General features: G+C 43.7%; 1 protein-coding gene across 1 annotated transcript in view; it reads right to left on the bottom strand.

Moving 5' to 3' along the window:
• The window catches only part of eif6 (eukaryotic translation initiation factor 6), a 101847-nt gene that overhangs the window by 44699 nt on the left and 34446 nt on the right, over window positions 1-22702 (bottom strand). Inside the window, exon 3 of the mRNA XM_087994638.1 lies at window positions 16353-16528. Coding sequence (XP_087850764.1) covers window positions 16353-16528 — 176 coding nt within the window. The remainder of the gene's footprint in view (window positions 1-16352; window positions 16529-22702) is intronic.

Below are 22702 nucleotides of genomic sequence, written 5' to 3'. Positions count from 1 at the left end.
AAATCTAGATCTGTAAACAACTAGCAGCAGCCAGGAGTGTGTTTGGAAGGTTTGGCAATGCTCATTGGGAACTGCACTCCAGCTGGTGGCTGCTGACATTTCTGTGCATTGATCCTTGCAAATTTAAAATAGATAACTGCCAATGCTTCAACGTGACCTACTCTCCTATTACACCCAAGCCAAATTAGGCTCTACCTCCACATTCTGCCCTGTGCTAGATAGTTCCTCACTGATTCACTCCCATAAGTATGTTCCCAGGCCAAGCTCCTTCCGACACAGAGCTTTGCTGACAACTGAGTAAGAGAGAACTGCCCTGAGCACCCAGAGTCAACTTTAAAAACTTCCTTCCTTTTACCTCCAGCCCCAATGGCATGCCAAGCAACTAGTGCCAAGGCCTATATACCCCAGAGTAAACCAATCGAGGTGAGAGACCACAAATAGCTCAGCAGCCAGCTTTTGTCATTACAAGGAGGCCCAGCAAATCTTGGGAGCAATATAAAGGAGCAGGAAAAGCATTCCTCCTTCACTTCTATGCATGCATTTAGAGAGAGATGTTTCTTTTGAGAGTTCAGGATATATATTTCACATTTCCCACCAGTCCAGCCTTACCGCTAGTCAGTGTAAGATAAAACCCAGATGTGATTTGGGCAAGTTCAGTAAGAGACAAAGTGTGGGGCAGATGAATAATATGGAAAAATGTGAGGCTATCACTTGGGAATAAAACCAGCACAACAGATTATCTGAATGACAACAGAATGGGAAGGGGGGTCAGCATCAAGACCTAGGTATCCTTGAACACAGTCACTGAAGGTAAGCATGTAGATGCAGCAAGCGATGAAGGTGGCAAATAGGATGTTGGCTTACAGAATGAGTGGATTTGAATACATGAACAAGGATGTCATGCTGTCATTGTACAGGGCTTCACTGAGATCACACCTGGAGTTTTCTACGCAGTTTTGGCCGCCTTATCTGAAGGAGGATGTTCTTGCTGTAGAGGAAGTGCAGCAAAGACTTACCAGACTGATTCCTGGGATGGCAGCACTGGCAGATGAGGAGTGATCAAATTGATTAGGATTATATTTGCTGGAGGTCAGAAGAACGAGACAGGATAACATAGAAACTTATAAAATTCTAACAGGACTAGAAAGGGTGTTTGTTTGAAAGATGCTCCCAAAAGCAGGAGAGTTCAGAACCACAGGCTACAATCTAAGAATAGGTGGTAAGCAATTTAGGACTGAAATGAAGAGAAATGTCTTCACCAGACAGTACTAAGCCTGTGGAATTCTTTACAACAAAAAGTAGTTGAAGCCAAAACATTGAAAGTTTTCAAGGAAAAGAATAATTGTTTTAGTCTGAAGAACTATATCTAAGGGCATGGGGGAAAAAGTAAGAACAGGTTACTGATTTGGATCATCAGCCATGATCCTATTTTATATGATTCCACGTGGATACATTAAAATGTGAAGTTTTGACATTCAGCAGAAATCTTGGATTTACATGAACATGCTCCCAGTAACTAATGTTTAGATAAGAGAGGCGGTGGAAAAGCACAGCAGGTCAGGCAGCATCCAAGGAGCAGGAAAATCAATGTTTTGGGCAAAAGACCTTCATCAGGAATGGAGGCAGGAAGCCTACAGGGTGGATGGGGGTGGGGATGGAGGTGATAGGTCAGAGAGGAGGGTGGAGCGGATCGGTGGGAAGGGAGATTGGCAGGTAGGACAGATCATGAGGACAGTGTTGAGCTGGAAGGTTGGAACTGGGGTAAGGTGGGGGGGAGGGGAAATGAGGAAACTGATGAAATCCACATTGATGCCCTGGGGTTGAAATGTTCCGAGGCGGAAGATGTGGCGTTCTTCATCCAGGTGTCGGGTGGTGAGGGAGCAGCAGTGGAGGCGGCCCAGGACCTGCATGCCCTCGGCAGCGTGGGAGGGGGGAGTTGAAATGTTGGGCCACAGGGCAGAGGGATTGATTGGTTTGGGTGTCCCGGAGATGTTCTCTGAAGCGCTCTGCGAGGAGGCGTCCAGTCTCCCCAATGTATAGGGGACTGCATCGGGAGCAACGGATACAATAAATGACATTGGTGGATATGCAGGTGAAACTTTGATGGATGTGGAAGGCTCCTTTGGGGCCTTGGATGGAGATGGTGTGGGCACAGGTTTTGCAATTCCTGAGGTGGCAGGGGAAGATGCCAGGATGGGAGGGTGGGTTGTTGGGGGGCATGGACCTGACCAGGTAGTCACGGAGGGAACGGTCTTTACGGAAAGCGGAAATGGGTGGTGGGTTCCGCTTGGAGGTGGCGGAAACGTCAGCAGATGATGCGGTTAATGCGAAGGTAGGTAGGGTGGAAAGTGAGGACCAGGGGGACAACCGCACCAATCAACCCCACCGTCCCGTGGCCCAACATTTCAATTCCCCCTCCCACTGTACTGAGGACATGCAGGTCCTGGGCCTCCTCCACCACCGCTCCCTCACCACCCGACGCCTGGAGGAAGAATGCCTCATCTTCTGCCTCGGAACACTTCAACCCCAGGGCATCAATGTGGGCTTCACCAGTTTCCTCATTTCCCCTCCCCCCACCTCCAACCTTCCAGCCCAGCACTGTCCTCATGATCTGTCCTACCTGCCAATCTCCCTTCCCACCGATCCACTCCACCTTCCCCTCTGACCTATCACCTCCATCCCCACCCCCATTCACCTACTGTACTCTTTGCTACCTTCCCCCACTCTCCTCTCTGACCTATCACCTCCATCCCCACCCCCATTCACCTATTGTACTCTATGCTACTTTCTCCCCAACCCCTCCATTTATCTCTCCACCCTGGAGGCTCCCTGCCTCTATTTCTGATGAAGGGATTTTGCCAGAAACGTCAATTTTCCTGCTTCTTGGATGCTGCCTGACCTGCTGTGCTTTTCCAGCATCACTCTAATCTAAACTCTGGTTTCCAGCATCTGCAGTCCTCACTTTTGTCCAGTAACTAATGTAAAAATCCATTTGGTCGTCAACTCATTGATAGAAAACCTCAGAGTAATTCTTAGTTCCATGAACTTCACCAGAGCTTCAGCAAACATTTGCTACATGCATTGCTAATAGATTTTTCGATGAGTGGAGAACAGGGATATTAACAACTGCTTGCTTCTTTCCACTTCCAGTAAAGAGGACAGCTCTCAGGAGATGAAGTAAATATGGAGACGCAAGCAATGAAAAGTCAACATTTCCACTGCATTCAAATTACAGAGCAATTTAAAGATAATTCAATTTAGGCTTGACACTGAATCAGTACTGAGATATCAAGTCAGGAGGAACTGCATTACAGTAAATATACAAAGTTATTTTTCTTGATGGAAGCGGACTACATTAAGCCATCTTTTCCAGTACCCATTCACCCTAGCCTTGAACTCTGCCATGATTCAATTAATTCACCAATTGCCATTAATCTTTGATCTCCACTGACTATGAACCCTGCCAGTATTCATACAACTGGCTACAATGTCCCATTATCAACTTGCCCATGACCTACTCTTTTCCAAATCCATTAACAATCCCACTCTCTGACAGGAGATTGACCAAGTGGATGCTGCATGGTGGTTTCCCTGGCAGTAGGGTCTACAACTAGGAGACAAAGTCTCAGAGTAAGAAACAAGCCTCTTAGATCAGGAGAATTGCCTTTACTCACTGGATAGAGAATCTTTGGACATCTCTGTCGCAGAGGCAGGAGAAGCTCAATCACTGAGTATATGCAAGGCTCAGATTAATAGATTTCTAGATGTTAAAGATATCAAGGGATAATGGGGATAGTGCAGGTAGATCAGCCACAATCAACTTGAATGATGGAGCAGGCTTGTGGGATCAAATGCCCTTCTCCCACTTTTATTTCCCATAACCACCCCCACTTCAGTGAGGTCCATTATCATTCTAAAAGCACTGTCATGGAAAGTGGGCATCACTGATTGATTAATGTTATCCATCTACAACCTTTTGAGGTGGTGATGGTGAGCTGCCTTCTTTAACGGCTGCAGTCCATGTGCAGTAGGTTGACCCACAATGCTCAAAGGAAGAATTCTAGAATGTTGACCCAGTGACAGTGAAGGAACGGCAACATATTTCCAAATCAGGATGCTGAGCGGTTTGAGGGGGAGCCTGGGTTCCCATGCTTTTCTCAGATTTCTTACGAGATAGTTTAACATTAAAGCCTCTACTTTGTAACACACCTAAACACAGACTGGCTGACTTTCTGGATTGGTCTGTCTCTTGGTATCATGGGACTTTTGTTGGTAGGCAACAACTCAGTTTTTCCCCTTACTTGGCCCAATGAGTCTGCTCCACCATTCAATGAAATCATGACTGATTTGATAATCCTCAGTTCCACTTTCCTGCCTTTTGATCCCTTACTGGATAAAAGTTTCTCAGCCTTGAATATGCTAAATGACCCAGCCTCAACAGGCCTCTGTTGTAAAGTATTCCATGATTGCACCATCCTCAGAGAAATTCCTCCTAATCTATGCCTTAAATGTGCAATCCTCTACCCTCCCACTTAAACTGTCCCACAAGGGGAAACAACCTTTCCACACGTATCCTGTCAATCCCCTTAAGAAATTTGTGTATTTTAATAAATTCACAACTTATTCTCCTGAAACTCAATGAGAACATTCCAACCTATTTAACCACTCCTAAGACAGCTCCTCCATACTTAATTAAAAATCACACAACTGGACATCAGAGTGCATCTGGGAAAATTAACAAACAGTGAAAATCACAACTAACCTTGGAGGAACTGTTGGGCGAAGTTCACAGCACAGAATCAGATAAGTTAATTGTTGTTTTAAGTCTGTCCAAGAGAAAGGCTGCAGTAGTGGGTACAGTGGATTCTTTCTTGATTATATGTTTTTGGAGATAAGGCTCTTGATTAAACTTAAAATATAAGCCTCAGCTATTAATTTAACCTGGGGCAGTGTTTGTAGAGGAATAAGACGGTGTTATTTTCTGGGTCTGTAGATTGTGAAGGAGCAAAAATGGCCTTTGCAGTGATATGTACTTCTTGTCAGATGTGGGAGTTTAAAGAGAGTTTAAGGGTTACTGTGGATTATATCTGTCATAAATGCTGTTGGTTGCGAATCTTATCAGATCGAGTGGATCGGTTGGAGAGACAGATAGAAGCGATGAGGAATTTGCAACAGCAACAGTATGTGATGGATGGCAGTTATGTGAAGGGGAGAAAGTCTCAGATACAGTCACATAGATGGAAGGGTGAGAGAGGTCGGCACCTAGGGCAGGAGTCTTCTGTGGATATACCTATTTTAAACAGTTATGCTGTTTTGGAAAATGTAGGGGGTGATGGATTCTCAGGGGAACGTAGCACGAACAGCCAAGTTTCTGGTATTGAGACTGGCTCTAATGCAACGAAGGGTATGTCGGCTTCCAAAAGATCAATTGTATTAGGGGATTCTGTAGTCAGAGGTACAGACAGATGTTTCTGTGGCCAGCAGAGAAAAAGCAGAATAGTGTGTTGTTTCCCTGGTGCCAGGATCAAGGATGTCTCAGAGAGGGTGGAGAATGTTCTCACGGGGGAGAGGGGCCAGCAGGAGGTCATTGCCCACATTAGAACCAATGACATAGGAAGGGAAAAGGTTGAGACTCTGAAGGGAGATTACAGAGAGTTAGGCAGGAATTTATAAAGGAGCAGTAATATCTGGATTACTCCCAGTGCTACGAGCTAGTGAGGGCAGGAATAGGAGGATAGAGTAGATGAATGCATGGCTGAGGAGCTGGTGTATGGGAGAAGGATTCACATTTTTGGATCATTGGAATCTCTTTTGGGGTAGAAGTTACCTGTACAAGAAGGACGGATTGCACCTAAATTGGAAGGGAACTAATATACTGGCAGAGAAATTTGCTAGAACTGCTTGGGAGGATTTAAACTAACAAGGTGGGTTTGGGGGGGGGAACCCAGGGAGATAGCGAGGAAAGAAATCAATCTGAGACGGGTACAGCTGAGAACAGAAGTGAGTCAAACATTCAGGGCAGGCAGGGACAAGGTAGGACTAACAAATTAAACTGCATTTATTTCAATGCAAGGGGCCTAACAGAGAAGACAGATTAACTCATGGCATGGTTAGGAACATGGAACTGGAATATTATAGCAATTACAGAAACATGGCTCAGGGATGGGCAGGACTGGCAGCTTAATGTTCCAGGATACAAATGCTACAGGAAGGATAGAAAGGGAGGCAAGAGAGGAGACGGAGTGGCATTTTTGATAAGGGATAGCATTACAGCTGTGCTAAGGGAATATATTCCAGGAAGTACATCCAGGGATGTTATTTGGGTGAAACTGAGAAATAAGAAAAGGATGATAATCTTATTAGGATTGTATTATAGAGCCCCCAATAGTCAGAGGGAAATTGAGAAACAAACTTGTAAGGAGATCTCAGCTATCTGTAAGAATAATAGGGTAGTTATGGAAGGGGATTTTAGCTTTCCATGGACTGCCATAGTGTTAAAGGTTTAGATGGAGAGGAATTTCTTAAGTGTGTACAAAACAATTTTCTGATTCAGTATGCAGATGTACCTACTAGAGAAGGTGCAAAACGACCTACTCTTGGGGAAATAAGGCAGTGCAGGTGACTGAGGTTTCAGTGGGGGAGCACTTTGGGGCCAGCGACCATAATTCTATTCGTTTTAAAATAGTGATGGAAAAGGATAGACCAGATCTAAAAGTTGAAGTTCTAAATTGGAGAAAGGCCAATTTTGACGGTATTGGGCAAGAACTTTCGAAAGCTGATTGGAGGCAGATGATTGCAGGTAAAGGGATGGCTGGAAAATGGGAAGCCTTCAGAAATGAGATAACAAGAATCCAGAGAAATTATATACCTGTCAGGGTGAAAGGGAAGCCTGGTAGGTATAGGGAATGCTGGATGACTAAAGAAATTGAGGGTTTGGTTAAGAAAAAGGAAACATATGTCAGGTATAGACAGGATAGATCGAGTGAATCCTCAGAAGAGTATAAAGCAAGTAGGAGTATACTTAAGAGGGAAATCAGGAGGGCAAAACGGGGACATGAGATAGCTTTGGCAAATAGAATTAAGGAGAATCCAAAAGGGGTTTTTACAAATATATTAAGGACAAAAGGATAACTAGGGAGAGAATAGGGCCCCTCAAAGATTAGCAAGGCGGCCTTTGTGTGGAGCCACAGAAAATGGGGGCGATACTAAATGAATATTGTGCATCAGTATTTACTATGGAAAAGGATATGGAAGATAGACTGTAGGGAAATAGATGGTGACATCTTGCAAAATGTCTAGATTAGAGGAGGAAGTGCTGGATGTCTTGAAACGGCTAAAGGTGGATAAAACCCCAGGACCTGATCAGGTGTACCCGAGAACTCTGTGGGAAGCTAGGGAAGTGATTATCGATAGTCACAGGTTAGGTGCCGGAAGACAGAAGGTTGGCAAACGTGGTGCCACTGTTTAAGAAGGGCGGTAAAGACAAGCCAGGGAACTATAGACCGGCGAGCCTGGACAAGTTGTTGGAGGGGATCCTGAGGGACAGGATGTACATGTATTTTAAAAGACAAGGACTGATTCGGGATAGTCAACATGGCTTTGTGCGTGGGAAATCTTGCCTCACAAACTTGATTGAGTTTTTTGAAGAAGTAACAAAGATGATTGATGAGGGCAGAGCAGTAGATGAGATCTATATGGACTTCAGTAAGGTGTTCGACAAGGTTCCCCATAGGAGACTGATTAGCACGCTCAGATCTCATGGAATAAAGGGAGAACTAGCCATTTGGATACAGAACTGGCTCAAAGGTAGAAGACAGAGGGTGGTGGTGGAGGGTTGTTTTTCAGACTGGAGGCCTGTGACCAGTGGAGTGCCACAAGGATCGGTGCTGGGCCCTCTACTTTTTGTCATTTACATAAAGAGGTGAGCATAAGAGGTACAGTTAGTAACTTGCAGATGACACCAAAATTGGAAGTGTAGTGGACAGTGAAGAAGGTTACCTCAGATTACAACAGGATCTTGACCAGATGGGCCAATGGGCTGAGAAGTGGCAGATGGAGTTTAATTCAGATAAATACGAGGTGCTGCATTTTGGGATGGGTATATGAATAGGAAGGGTTTGGAGGGATATGGGCCGGGTGCTGTTAGGTGGGACTAGATTGGGTTGGGATATCTGGTCGGCACAGATGGATTGGACCGAACGGTCTGTTTACTCCACACAAAGGCCGCCTTGCTGATCTTTGAGGGGCCCTATTCTCTCCCTAGTTATCCTTTTGTCCTTAATATATTTATAAAAACCCTTTGGATCCTCCTTAATTCTATTTGCCAAAGCTATCTCATGTCCCCGTTTTGCCCTCCTGATTTTCCTCTTAAGTATACTCCTACTTTTTTTATACTCTTCTAAGGATTCACTCGATCGATCCTGTCTCTACCTGACATATGCTTCCTTCTTTTTCTTAACCAAACCCTCAATTTCTTTAGTCATCAGCATTCCCTATACCTACCAGGCTTCCCTTTCACCCTGATAGGAATATACTTTCTCTGGATTCTTGTTGTCTCATTTCTGAAGGCTTCCCATTTTCCAGCCATCCCTTTACCTACGAACATCTGCCTCCAATCAGCTTTTGGAAGTTCTTGCCCAATACCATCAAAATTGGCCTTTCTCCAATTTAGAACTTCAACTTTTAGATCTGGTCTATCCTTTTCCATCACTATTTTAAATTTGTTAGGGATAACTTTCCCATGATGAATAAGGCAAGTCAGCATGGCTTCATATTAAGTATTTCTAAAGTTCATTACAGTTTTTATAATAGACTAACATTATTACAATGAGATGTTAATCCAACCAACTACCTGTTTTCTTGGTCTTCCTCCTTTTTTGAATAAAGATGTTATATTGGCAGTTTATTAATCTTGGGAAATCACTACCAGTGCATCTACTACCTCCATGGTACTTAAATTTATCATAGAATGCAACCCATTAGGTCCAAGGGACCTACTGGCCTTTAGTTTTCGGCCCTTTTTCCTCTCATGATAGTTATTTTAATTAGTTCCTCCCTACTGCGGTTCCTTGATTATTCAGGGGAGGCAATGGCCTAGTGGTGTCATCACTGGACGATTAATCCAGAGACCCAGGTAACTGTCTGGGGACCTGGCCTTGAATCCTGCCACGGCAGATGGTGGAATTTGAATTGAATAAATATCTGGAATTTTTTCATCTAACAATGACCATGAATCCATTGCTGATGGTTGGAAAACCTCATCTGGTTCATTAATACCCTTTATGGAAGCAAACTGCCATCCTTATCTAGTCTGGACTACATGTGACTCCAGACCCACAGCAATACGGTTGGCTCTCAACTGCCTTCTGGGCAATTAGGGATGGACAATAAACGCCAGCCTAGTCAGCGACACCCTCACCCCCGTGAATGAGTGGAATGGTACAAGTGTCTTCTAGTTTGAAGAATAATGCAAAGTATTTATTTTATAGCTCCCCGGTTTCATTCTCTGCACCTTATCTCATCTTTTTTATGTATTTAAAGAATAGCCTTTTTAATATTACTTGCTGGTTCACCCTCAAAGTCTAATTTCTTTCTCTATTTTGTAGGTGATCCTTTGTTGGATTTTTAAAATTTCCCAATCCTCTGGTTTATCATTAATTTTTATTCCCGTTTACCCATGTTTCTGCTCTCATGCTAAATTCTACCATACTATGGTCACTGTTTCCTGGGGATTGATCTCTTAGATTGTTCCAGGAAACTTCCCCAAATCTACTCAATTCTTTCTTATGGCTACCTCTGCCAGTCAATGTCCATGAATAGAGTCTTATCCACGATTAATGTGCTGTCTTTTTTTAAATGTCCTCATTATACCCTTCAGTACAGCAACTGCTAGGGAGCCTACAAGCTACTCTCACCATTGTCTTTTTCCCCTTTTTAATTCTCATCTCTGCCCACATGGATTCCACATCTTCTGATCCTAGATCATTTCTTGCTATTGTACTTATTCTCTCTCAATAACAAAGCTACCCAACCATACTTTCCAAATGGTCTTTCCTTTCGAAATGTCACACATCCTTAACTAACTTCGTTCCCAGCTCTGTTCCCATTAACCATTGCATGCACTATTAATTTATTTTGTTCCAACTACTACATATTTATGTAAAGAGCAATTTATTTTGCTGTCTTAACCATTTCTCCCACTCTAAGTTCTTCTCCAATCCTGAATGAAAACCCTGGCAGGGAACATCGCCTTCAGAGAACAGTAGCTATTCTCCTAATTATACCACGATTGTGTTCCTATTTCCTTCCCCAACTTAAGGTGCCATGGTCAGTTTACTCATCGCCCTGACAGTCTGACCCTCATCTGCACAGCTGGCAAGAGCCACCTAACTGATAACTGCAGGGAACAGGCTCCTTGATGGCTGCCCATTGGACCCCAATAGCTGTCTTGCCTGCAGTTACACACTGTCCTTGTTCAAGGACCAAGATTGAATTAACTGATGCAACACATCTCCTGAAGCCAAGTGGCCATGTAGCTCTCCCTTGCAATGGATGAACATCTGTAGCTCCTCAGCTCAGACCCAAAATTCCTTGAGCTGCAAACACTTGCCCAATCAATGTGTTTCCCTAGGAGCACTTGAGTGTCCAGCAGCTGTCACATGCTTCATTAGCATGACAACACTCATGATGCCGCAGCTATAGTAGTTTATTGAATTAATTCATTACTGTAATACCCCTGCTCTTTAAACTGGATTGATTCTGGTGTAATACAGTTAGATACTGGAAATACAGTAGCCTTGCATGCAATACAATAATCTGTGACTCCTAGTTTAATGATTTGTATTCTAATTTTACCTGCTTCTTGACAATTCTATTTTCTTGCGACTTGTGCCTTCACAGAGTCAGAGCTGCACAGCACAGAAAGAGACCCCTCGGTCCAACTCGCTGACCAGACACCTAAAAATAATCTAGTCCCATTTGCTAGCAATTGGCACATACCCCTCTACTCATATCCACCTAGCTGCCTTTTAAATGCTGTAATTGTACCAGTCTCCACCACTTCCTCTGGCACCAACCTGTGAGAGAAAACTTTGCCCCTTGGGCCCCTTTTATTTCTTTCCCTGCTCACCTTAAACCTTGGCCCTCTAGTTCTGAACTCCCCAACATGGAGAGAAGACTTTGTCTATTTACCCTATCCATGTCCCTCAATTTTACAAACCTCAAAAATGTCACCCCTCAGCCTCCGTTGCTCCAGAAAACAGCCCCAGCCTATTCAGCTTCTCCCTATAGCTTAAACGCTCCAACTCTGGCAACATCCTTGTAAATCTTTTCTGAACCCTTTCAAGATTCACAACATCCTTCTTATAATAGACACCAGAACTACATGCAGTATTCCAAAAGTGGCCGAACCAATGTTGCAACATGGCTTCCCAACTCCTACACACAATGCACTGACCAATAAAGGCAAACATACCAGACGCCTTCTTCACTGTTCTATCTATCTGCAACTCTTTCAAGGAGCTATGAGAGTGAGAATAAATAGTCATGGATCTGCACTATGTCCCTGACACTTTTGGCTGCATGAATTATCTCCCCAAACGAAATTAACATTATAATTGCCACAATATCAAAGCTCGCTCTTTCCAATGAGAAGATGAGATTTATCACACTTCAAATGCTTTCCTTCAAGACTGCAGCAGCGTAAGGGTGGGAATCAAAACTCATTTTAATCAAATTGGCAAATGCGAACATCAGCTTCTTTGAGAAGTCAGACCACACAGCATGATTGGAAATCCCACACAAAACCAGAGCTTCACTATAGACAGAATTGTGGGCTGTTAACTGCTGAGCTCAGACATCAAGTCATCAGCCATCTCAGCTCCACACCATCTCAGCAGGAATTCCTGATCTGTTTCAATCACCTAGCTTCCATCAGAAGATCAGAACTTGGGGGTTCATTGATGATTGCAAAATAACTATTTAACCAGTATTCAAAACTTCACTTTAGTTTTAGTGCGGATTTAGCTACCCTCCATAAAATACTCACCCTATGAATGACTGGTGCCCCAATTATACAACATTTCAAACCTAATTAACTCAAACCAGAATTTTTTCCTTATGAGATGATGCCAAAGCAATTCATATCCAAATTCAGCAAGACCTGGACAAAAACCCTATCGCTGTCAACTCAAGCCACACAAGCGCTAAGTAAAGACAATCAGCAACAATAGAGAATTGAACCATCGTCCCTTGACATTCAACGGTGTTACGATCTTGGAATTTTTCACAATGATTTGGATGTGAGCATAAGAGGTATAGTTAGTAAGTTTGTAGATGACACCAAATTGGAAGTGTAGTGGACTGCAAAGGAGGTTACCTCAAATTACAACGGGATCATGATCAGGTGGGCCAAGTGGCAGATAGAGTTTAATTTAGATAAATGTAAGGTGCTGCATTTTGGGAAAGCAAATCTTAGCAGGACTTATACACTTAATGGGAAGGTCCTAGGGAGTATTGCTGACCAAAGAGACCTTGGAGTGCAGGTTCATAGCTCCTTGAAAGTAGAGTCACAGATAGTTAGGATAGTGAAGGTGTTTGGTATGCTTTCCTTTATTGGTCAGAGTATTGAGTATAGGAGTTGGAAGGTCATGTTGCAATTTTTAAGGACATTAGTTAGGCCACTTTTGCAACATTGCATGCAATTTTGGTCTCCTTCCTATCGAAAGGATGTTGTGAAACTTGAAAGGGTTCAGAACAGATTTACAAGGATGTTGTCAGGGTTATAGGGAGAGGCTGAACAAGCTGGGGCTGTTTTCCCTGCAGCATCGGAGACTGAGACTATGGGGTGACCTTAGAGGTTCATAAAATCATGAGGGGCATGAATAGGGTAAATAGACAAAATCTTTTCCCTGGGGTGGGGGATTTCAGAACCAATGGGGTTACTTTTTCACACACATAGTGGCGCGTGCATGGAATGAGCTGCCAGAGGAAGTGGTGGAGGCTAGTACAACTACAATATTTAGAGTCATAGAGATGTACAGCATGGAAACAGACCCTTTGGTCCAACCCGCCCATGCCGACCAGATTCCCCAACCCAATCTAGTCCTACCTGCCAGCACTCGGCCCACATCCTTCCTATTCATATACCCATCCAAATGCCTCTTAAATGTTGCAACTGTACCAGCCTCCACCACATCCTCTGGCAGCTCATTCCATATATGTACCACCCTCAGGGTGAAAACGTTGCCCCTTAGGTCTCTTTTATATCTTTCCCCTCTCACCGTAAACCCTCTAGTTCTGGACTCCCCAACCATCTGGATGGGTATATGAATAGGAAGGGTTTAGAGGGATAGGGGCCAGGTGTTGGCAAGTGGGACTAAATTAGGTTGGGATATCTAGTCGGCATGGACAGGTTGGACCCAAAGATTTGGAATCAGTTCCTGCAGATTGGAGGGTGGCTAATGTTATACCACTTTTTAAGAAAGGTGGGAGAGAAAGCAGGAAATTATAGACCAGTTAGTCTGACCTCAGTGGTGGGAAAGATGCTGGAGTCTATTATAAAGGATGAAATTACAGCACATCTGGATAGTAGTAACAGCATAGGTCAGAGTCAGCATGGATTTACGAAGGGGAAATCATGCTTGACTAATCTTCTGGATTTTTTTGAGGATGTAACTCTGAAGATGGAAGAGGGAGATCCAGCAGATGTGGTGTACCTGGACTTTCAGAAAGCTTTTGATAAAGTCCCACATAGGAGGTTAGTGAGCAAAATTAGGGCGCATGGTATTGGGGGCAAAGTACTAACTTGGATTGAAAGTTGGTTGGCTGATAGGAAACAAAGAGTAGTGATAAATGGCTCCATTTCGGAATGGCAGGCAGTGACCAGTGGGGTACCGCAGGGATCAGTACTAGGACCGCAGCTTTTTACAATATATGTTAATGATATAGAAGATGGCATTAGCAATTACATTAGCAAATTTGCTGATGATACTAAGCTGGCTGGCAGGGTGAAATGTGATGAGGATGTTCGGAGATTACAGGGTGACCTGGACAAGTTAGGTGAGTGGTCAGATGCATGGCAGATGCAGTTAATGTGGATAAATGTATGGTTATTCACTTTGGTGGCAAGAACAGCAAGGCAGATTACTACCTCAATGGAATCAATTTAGGTAAAGGGGCAGTACAAAGAGATCTGAGTGTTCTTGTGCACCAGTCAATGAAGGCAAGCATGCAGGTACAGCAGGTAGTGAAGAAGGCTAATAGCATGCTGGCCTTCATAACAAGAGAGATTGAGTATTGAAGCAAAGAGGTTCTTCCGCAGCTGTACAGGGCTCTGGTGAGACCACACCTGGAGTATTGTGTGCAGTTCTGGTCTCCAAATTTGAGGAAAGACATTCTGGCTATTGAGGGAGTGCAGCGTAGGTTCACGAGGTCAATTCCTGGAATGGCGGGATTACCTTACACTGAAAGACTGGAGTGACTGGGCTTGTATACCCTTGAGTTTAGAAGACTGAGAGGGGATCTGATTGAGACATATAAGATTATTAAAGGATTGGACACTCTGGCGGCAGGAAACATGTTTCCGCTGATGGGTGAGTGCCGAACCAGAGGACACAGCTTAAAAATACGGGGTAGACCATTTAGGACAGAGATGAGGAGAAACCTCTTCACCCAGAGAGTGGTGGCTGTGTTGAATGCTCTTCCCAAGAGGGTAGTGGAGGGCCCAGTCTCTGGATCCATTTAAGAAAGAGTTGGATAGAGCTCTCAAGGATAGTGGAATCAAGGGTTATAGAGATAAGGCAGGAACAGGATATTGATTAAGGATGATCAGCCATGATCATATTGAATGGTGGTGCAGACTCGAAGGACAGAATGGCCTACTCCTGCCCCTATTGTCTGTTTCCATGCTACACATCTCTCTGACTTTAATCAACATCAGCGGTTTATCACTGATCAGAAACTGAACTGGGCTAGCTGCATAGATTGTAGCTGTAGGAGCAGGTCAGACGATAGGAATCCTGCCGCAAATAACTCACCTCGAGTCCCCAGTGCATGTCCACCAGCTACAAAGCACAAGTCAGGAGTGTGATGGAATATTCCCCATATACCTGGATTGGTGCCACTCAAGAGGCTTGACACGATCCAGGACAAAGGAGCCAAACTAATCGACACCATATCTATAAGCATCTACTCCCTTCACCACCTACATTCAGTGGCAGCAGTATGTACCATTTACAAATCAAAATTGCAAAAATTCAACGATCCTTAGATTGCATATTGCAAACACACTGCTACTTCTATCTAGAAGGATATGGGCAGAAGATACATGGGAACACAGTCACCTGCAAACTCCTCACCCCCCTGACTTGGAAATATATTGTCATTCCTTCAGTGTTGCTGCTTCAAATTCTTGGATGTCTCCTTAACAACATAATGTATCTACCTACCCTAAACTCAAGGCGACGGCTCATTCTCAACTTCTCCACAGCAACTAGCAATAAATGCCTGCCCAGACAGTGATGCTCACATCTCATGAAACAACTGAGGTAGAGAAGGATATCTCATTTAAATAACCAACAGCACTCCAAAAGGATTGACAGCAATTACATGTAAATAGCTCACTCGGTTATAAAGAACGCTAATGAAGGAGCATTTACCAATGGACTTGCTCAGACCAAAGGAGACTAGGCAAGAGCCAGCCCTTAGCAGGCTTGCTGACAAACTGTCATAGTGGACCGAATAGAGAAAAAGGTAGGTGCTGCCAGTTGTGGTGGAGCAAGCAGGGAATATTACAGAGGGGGCATGAGGTCCAGCCCAGGTTAGGCCTTAGGAAATGGGACAGTTGGAATTCTTCTCTCCTCAGGTGGTGGTGGTTGTGGGTTCCAGTCTCACTTCAGGACTTGAGCATGCAATTCAATTGATATTGACAGAAGGGATAAATTCAATGAAACATTAACAGAAAGCTCATCTGAATACTCAATAAACAGAGCTTAAAATTGTGTTACTGGAAAAGCGCAGAATCGACATTTCGGGCATAAGCCCTTCTTCAGGAATGAGGAGGGTGTGCCAAGCAGGCTAAGATAAAAGGTAGGGAGGAGGGGCGTTGGGAATACGATAGGTGGAAGGAGGTTAAGGAGAGGGTGATAGGCCGGAGAGGGGGTGGGGGCAGAGAGGTCGGGAAGATGATTGCAGGTCAAGAAGATGGTGCTGAGTCTGAGGGTTGGGACTGAGAAAAGGTGGGGGGAGGAGGGGAAATGAGAAAGCTGGAGAAATCTGCATTCATCCCTTCAGTTAGTTTCTCAATAAAATAATCCCTATATTATGAAAAAAAAGCCCAGGAACAGCACACATACTCTGTCTAGGTCCGGGTGCACCAGAGCCACGTAGTCATTACAGGCAATTACATTCCCGAGTGCAGAAAGACGCTCCTCAACTCTCTGGATGGCCACAGAGTCTGGCAGGCAATTGCGGATATGCTGTAACTCCTGATCTGTCGTGTTATTAGGGACCATTAACCCATGTCGATTACCTAGAGAAGACAAATCCACTGATTAGACAAAGACTGAAAAATACACCATTCCTCTGAACAGGTTCAACCAAGCATACTTCCTTCTGCTGTTGGCCACACCATAAATGGGGTACGGTGTTACAGTTTAATAGCTTCACCAGTTATTGTTGTGTTTACTTTCTCTTCACTTAGGCCCCTTGATTATTTAGTAATTTTGGAATGCTGATAGGGTCTTCTACAATGAAGATTGATGCAAAATATTTAATCAACCCCTCTGCCATTATTCCCTCAGTCATATTTCTAAGGGGTCTATATTCACTTTGCTTCTCTTTTCAAATAAAGAAGCTCTTGCTACCCATTTTAAATTACTTGCTAGTTTGTCCACAGTTTATTTTCTTCCCCATTTTTTTGTCATCTTACATCGGCTTTTCAAACTTTCCCAATCTTCTGATTTACCACTAATCTTTGCCATGTTCTTTTTTTTCCTCTAAATTTTATACCATTCTTAAACTTCCTTGTTTAGCCATGGCTAGTTTATTCCCTTTCTAGGATCTTTGTTGCTTACTGGGACATAACATCCGAGTCATAGAGTCAGAGGTACAGCACAGGAACAGACCCTTCAGGCCAACAGGCCCATCCCAACCAGACATCCCCAACCCAATCTAGTCCCATTTGCCAGCACCCACCCCATATTCCTCCAAACTCTTCCTATTCATATACCCATCCAGATGCCTTTTAAATTTTATAATTGTACCAAAATACTTCCATCACTTCCTCTGGCAGCTCATTCCATACACGCACCACTCTCTGCCCCTTAGGTCCCTTTTAAATCTTTCCCCTCTAACCCTAAGCCTATACCCTCAGGTTCTGGACTCTCACCCTAGGGAACAGATCTTGTCAAGTTACCCCATCCACGTCCCTCAGGATTTTATAAACCTCTAAAGTCCCCCCCCCAAGCATCTGACACTCCAGGGAAAACAGTCTGTCTGTTCAACCTCTCCCTATAGCTCAAATCTTCCTACCCCAGCAACATCCTTGTAAATTGTTTCTGAACCTTTTCAAGTTTCACAACATCCTTGCGAAAGGAAAGAGACCAGAATTGTACACAATATTCCGACATTGGCCTAACCAATGTCCTGGACAACCTCAACATGACCTCCCAACTCTTGTATTCAATGCTCTGACCAATGAAGGAAAGCATACCAAATGCCTTCTCCACTATCCTCACTAGCTGTGACTCCACTTTCAAGAAACTATGATCCTACACTCCAAGGTGTCTTTGTTTAACAACACTCCCTAGGACCTTACCATTAAGTGTATAAGTCTTGCTCTGATTTGCCTTTCCAAAATGCAGCACCTCACATTTATCTAAATCAAACTCCATCTGCCACTCAGCCCATTGGCCCATCTGATGAAGATCCCACTGTAACCTGAGGTAACCTTCCTCGCTGTTCAGTACACCTCCAATTTTGGTGTCATCTGCAAACTTACTAACTATACTTATGTTCACATCCAAATCATTTATATAAATGAAGAAAAGCAGTGGAGTCAGCACTGATCCTTGTGGCACATCACTGGTCACAGGCCTCCAGTCTGAAAGGCAACCTGCTGAGTCACAAACTATTTTCTTAAGGACATTGGTTCGGCCACGGTTGGAATTCTATGTTCAGTTGTGGTTTCTCTGCTATAGAGATGATATTGTGAAACTTGAAAAGATTTTCAAGGATGTTGCCAGGGTTGGAGGGTTTGAGTTATAGGGAGAGGCTGAATAGGCTGGGGCTGTTTTCCCTGGAGCGTTGGAGGCTGAGGGGTGACGTTATAGAGGTTTATAAGATCATGAGGGGCATGGATAGGGTGAATAGACAAGATCTTTTCCCCAGGATAGGGGAGCCAAAACTGGAGGGCATAGATTATGGGTGGCACGGTGGTTAGCACTGCTGCCTCACAGCGCCAGAGACCCGGGTTCAATTCCCGCCTCAGGCGACTGACTGTGTGGAGTTTGCACATTCTCCCAATGCCTGCGTGGGTTTCCTCCGGGTGCTCCGGTTTCCTCCCACAGTCCAAAGATGTGCAGCTCAGGTGAATTGGCCATGCTAAATTGCCCGTAGTGTTAGGCAAGGGGTAAATGTAGGGGTATGGGTGGGTTGCGCTACGACGGATCGGTGTGGACTTGTTGGGCCGAAGGGCCTGTTTCCACACTGTAATGTAACCTAAAAAAAAATTTAAGGTGAGCGGGGAAAGTTTTGAAAAAGGAATTAAGGGGTAACTCATGCAGAGGGTGGTGCATGTATGAAATGAGCTGCCAGTGGAAGTTTGGTACAATTACAGCATTTAAAAGACATCTGGATGTGGGTATATGAATAAGAAAGGTTTAGAAGGATGTAGGCCAAATGCTGGCAAATGAGACTCGATTTATTTTGAATATCTGATCAGCATGGACAAGTTGGAATAATGGGTATGTTTCATCTTGTACATCTCTATGGCTCTGTCATTGTTTCTCAACGATTTTTTCTGAACACCCTCCCCTGTCCACATCAGCCTACTCAGCTGTCATCCTCAAGTAATGGATTCTCTACCATTGGAAGATTCTTTACTCTTTGATGACGTGGGTGTTGGTGGCAAGGCCAGCATTTGTTATCCATCTTAACTGACCTTGGACAGAGGTCAAGAATCAACTACTCTGATAAAAGCAAAGTGCTCAGATGCCAGAAACCTGAAATATAAACAGTAAGCAAGGAAACTTTACAGTTTTTCGCAGCATCCCTGGAGAGAGAAAAAGTTAAGGTTTTGGATTCCAATCTTCAGAAGAATCGTTATTGGACAGGTCTCGGTATTAACTCTGTCTCCCTCCAGAAATGCTGTCAGAGCTGCAGGTTTCTGCAGCTGCTTTTATTTTAAAATCAACCACACTGCTGTGGATCTGGAGTTAGACTGAGGCCAGAATAAGTAGAGACAGCAAATTTCCTTTCTGAAGGAAATTAGTGAATCAGGTAGGTTTTTAATAACAAATAATAGTTTCATGGACACCATTACAGAGATGAGCTTGCAATTCCAGATAATTAATTTCAATTCCACTGGCTGCCAAGGTACGATTTGAAACCAGTTCCTGAGAGCATCAGATCGGTCCTCGAAGGACTCCAATGACACCATCATAATGCCATCATATCCCCACTGGATTCAACATCAGCCACCTCTCTAACTACATCCCAAATATATCTGAGATTACTTAGCATGGCTTCTTATAATGCAAATTGGTTAATGACAGATGAATATGAAGGAATTGATGTGCCAGGTGATACAGATTAAGATGATGTAGAATTCTGTTGTTTAAGGCAGAGTTCCCCAGATACTAATATTTAGCTTCTGGTCTGTAATGGTAAAGTCACTTTAAACAGAATGCATCAGTTTTCATAAGGAGTGTGCAGCGATCAGTCCCATCCTCAAGACCTACCTACATCAGGTATATCAGTGAAGATGAGGACAACAACATTCTATGGATTTACACCTTCCCAGGTAATGATTAAACAATGTTCAACAAAGTACTGACAGGAGCAGAGAATTCTCTTGAACCAGCAGCATAGATTTAAAGGTGAGAGAGAAAAGGGGGTAACTTTTTCATAGAGAGAGTGGTCTATATATGGAATGAGCAACCAGACAAAGTGGTAGAGATGGATACAACTGCAACATTTAGGAGACATGGATAGGAAAGGTTTAGAGGGATATGAACCAAACACAGACTAGTTTAGTTTAGGATACCTGGTCAGCAAGGATGACTTGACCAAGGGCCTATTTCCATGCTGTACGACTCTAGCTAGTGTTGCTTTAAGGGTTCGGAGAAAACGTTGAAGACACCTTGGGCAACGTGTGGTGTGATGCCTAGGCTGGTGCGTGTGGGGTGTCACTGTAAACCAACTCACGAAGCTGGGATTAATACACTAGCAGGGAGATTTTCTAGAGGTGCTCAGGAGGATTGAAACTACTAAGGTGGGGAATGAGACCCAGGGAAATACTGAGAAAACAGATCAATTGGAGACTGGTACAGTTGGGAAAGGGAGCGAGTCAAACAGTCAGGGTAGGCAGGAACAAAGCAGAGAACAAGGTAGGACTGATAAATTAAACTGCATTTATTTCAATGCAAGTGGCTAACAGGGAAGGCAGATTAACTTGGGGCATGGTTAGAAACATGGGACAGGGATATCATAGCAATTACAGAAACATGGCCAGTGGGATGGACAGGATTGGCAGCTTAATGTTCCAGCATACAAATGCTATGGGAAAGACAAAGGGGGATAAGAGAGGAGGGGGAGTGGTATTTTTGATCAGGGATAGTATTACTGCTGTACTTAGGGCAGATATTCCTGGGAATACATCCAGGAAAGGTATTTGGATGGAACTGAGAAATAAGAAAGGGATGATCACCTTATTGGGATTGTATTATAGACCCCCTAATAGTCAGTGGGAAATTGAGAAACAAATTTGTAAGGAGATCTCAGTTATCTGTAACAATAATAGGGTAGTTACAGTAGAGGATTTTAACTTTCCAAACATAGACTGGGATGCTATTAGTGTTAAGGGTTTAGATGGAGAGGAATTTGTTAAGTGCGTACAAGAAAATTTTCTGATTTAGTATGTGCACGCACCAACTAGAGAAGTTGCAAAGTATGACCTACTCTTGGGAAATAAGGCAGGGCAGGTGACGGAGGTGTCAGTGGGCGAGCACTTTGGGGCCAGCGATCATAATTCTATTAGTTTTAACATAGATCTGGTTTATCTTTTTCCATCACTAACAGTTGAAGCTCTAAATTGGAGGAAGTCTAATTTTGATGGTATTAGGCAAGAACTTTTAAAAGCTGATTGAGGGCTGGTATTCACAGGTAAAGGGACATCTGGAAAATGGGAAGCCTTCAAAAACTAGATAATGAGTGTACAGAGACAGTATATCCCTATTAGGGTGAAAGGAAAGGTTGGTAAGTGTAGGAAATGCTGGATGACTAAAGAAATTGAAGTTTTGGTTAAGTAAAAGGAGGAAGCATATGTCAGGTATAGACAGGATAGATCAAGGGAATCCTTAGAAGAGTATAAAGGCAGTAGGAGTATACTTGAGAGAAATCAGGAGGGCAAACCGTGGACATGAGATAGCTTTGGAAATAAGGTGAAGGAGAATTCAAAGGGCTTTTACATATACATTAAAGACAAAAGGGTAACTAGGGAGAGAATAGGGCCCCTCAAAGATTAGCAAGTTCGTCTTTGTGTGGAGCTGCAGGAGATACTAAATGAGTATTTTGCATCAGTGTTTACCGTGGAGAAGGACATGGAACATATAGAAAGTGGGGACATAGATGATGACATCTTGAAAAATGTCCATATTACAGAGGTGCTGGAAGCCTTGAAATGTATAAAAGTGGATAAATTGCCAAGATCTGATCAGGTGTACCCTAGACCTCTGTGGGAAACTAGGAAAGTGATTGCTGGGCCTCTTACTGAGATATTTGTATTATCAATAGTCACAGGTGCGGTGCCAGAAGACTGGAAGGTGACTAATGTGTTGCCACTGTTTCAGAAAGGTGATAAGGATATGCCAGGGAACTACAGGCCAATGAGCCTGACATCGGTAGTGGGAGAGTTGTTGGAGGTAATCCTGAGGGACAGGATTGATGAGGGCAAAGCAGTAGACATGATCTATATGGACTCCAGTAAGGTGTTTGACAAGGTTCCCCACGGGAGACTGGTTAGCAAGGTTGCATCTCATGGAACACAGGGAGAACTAGCCATTGAGATACAAGGCTCGAAGGTAGAAGTAAGTAGGTGGTGGTGGAGGGCTGCTTTTCAGACTGGAGGCCTGTGACCAGTGGAGTGTCAGTGGACCGGTGTTGGGTCCACTACTTTCCATAATTTATATAAATGATTTGGATGTAAATATTGGAGCTATAGTTAGTGAGTTTGCAGATGATACCAAAATTGGAGGTGTAGTGGCCAGCAAAGAAGGTTATCTTAGATTACAATGGGATCTTGATCAGATGGGCCAATGGATTGAGGAGTGGCAGATCGAGTTTAATTCAGATAAATGCAAGGTGCTGCATTTTGAAAAAACAAATCAGAGCAGGACTTATACACTTAATGGTAAGGTCCTGGGGAGTGTTGCTGAACAAAGAGACCTTGGAATGCAGGTTCATAGCTCCTTGAAAGTAGAGTTGC

This window comes from Chiloscyllium plagiosum, unplaced genomic scaffold (genome assembly GCF_037043375.1).
Source record: "Chiloscyllium plagiosum isolate Xiang-an unplaced genomic scaffold, Cpla_swu_hap1 HiC_scaffold_15, whole genome shotgun sequence".
Taxonomy (NCBI): domain Eukaryota; kingdom Metazoa; phylum Chordata; class Chondrichthyes; order Orectolobiformes; family Hemiscylliidae; genus Chiloscyllium; species Chiloscyllium plagiosum.
Note: the sequence above shows the minus strand (reverse complement) of the source record. Positions and strands in the feature narration are given on the sequence as shown.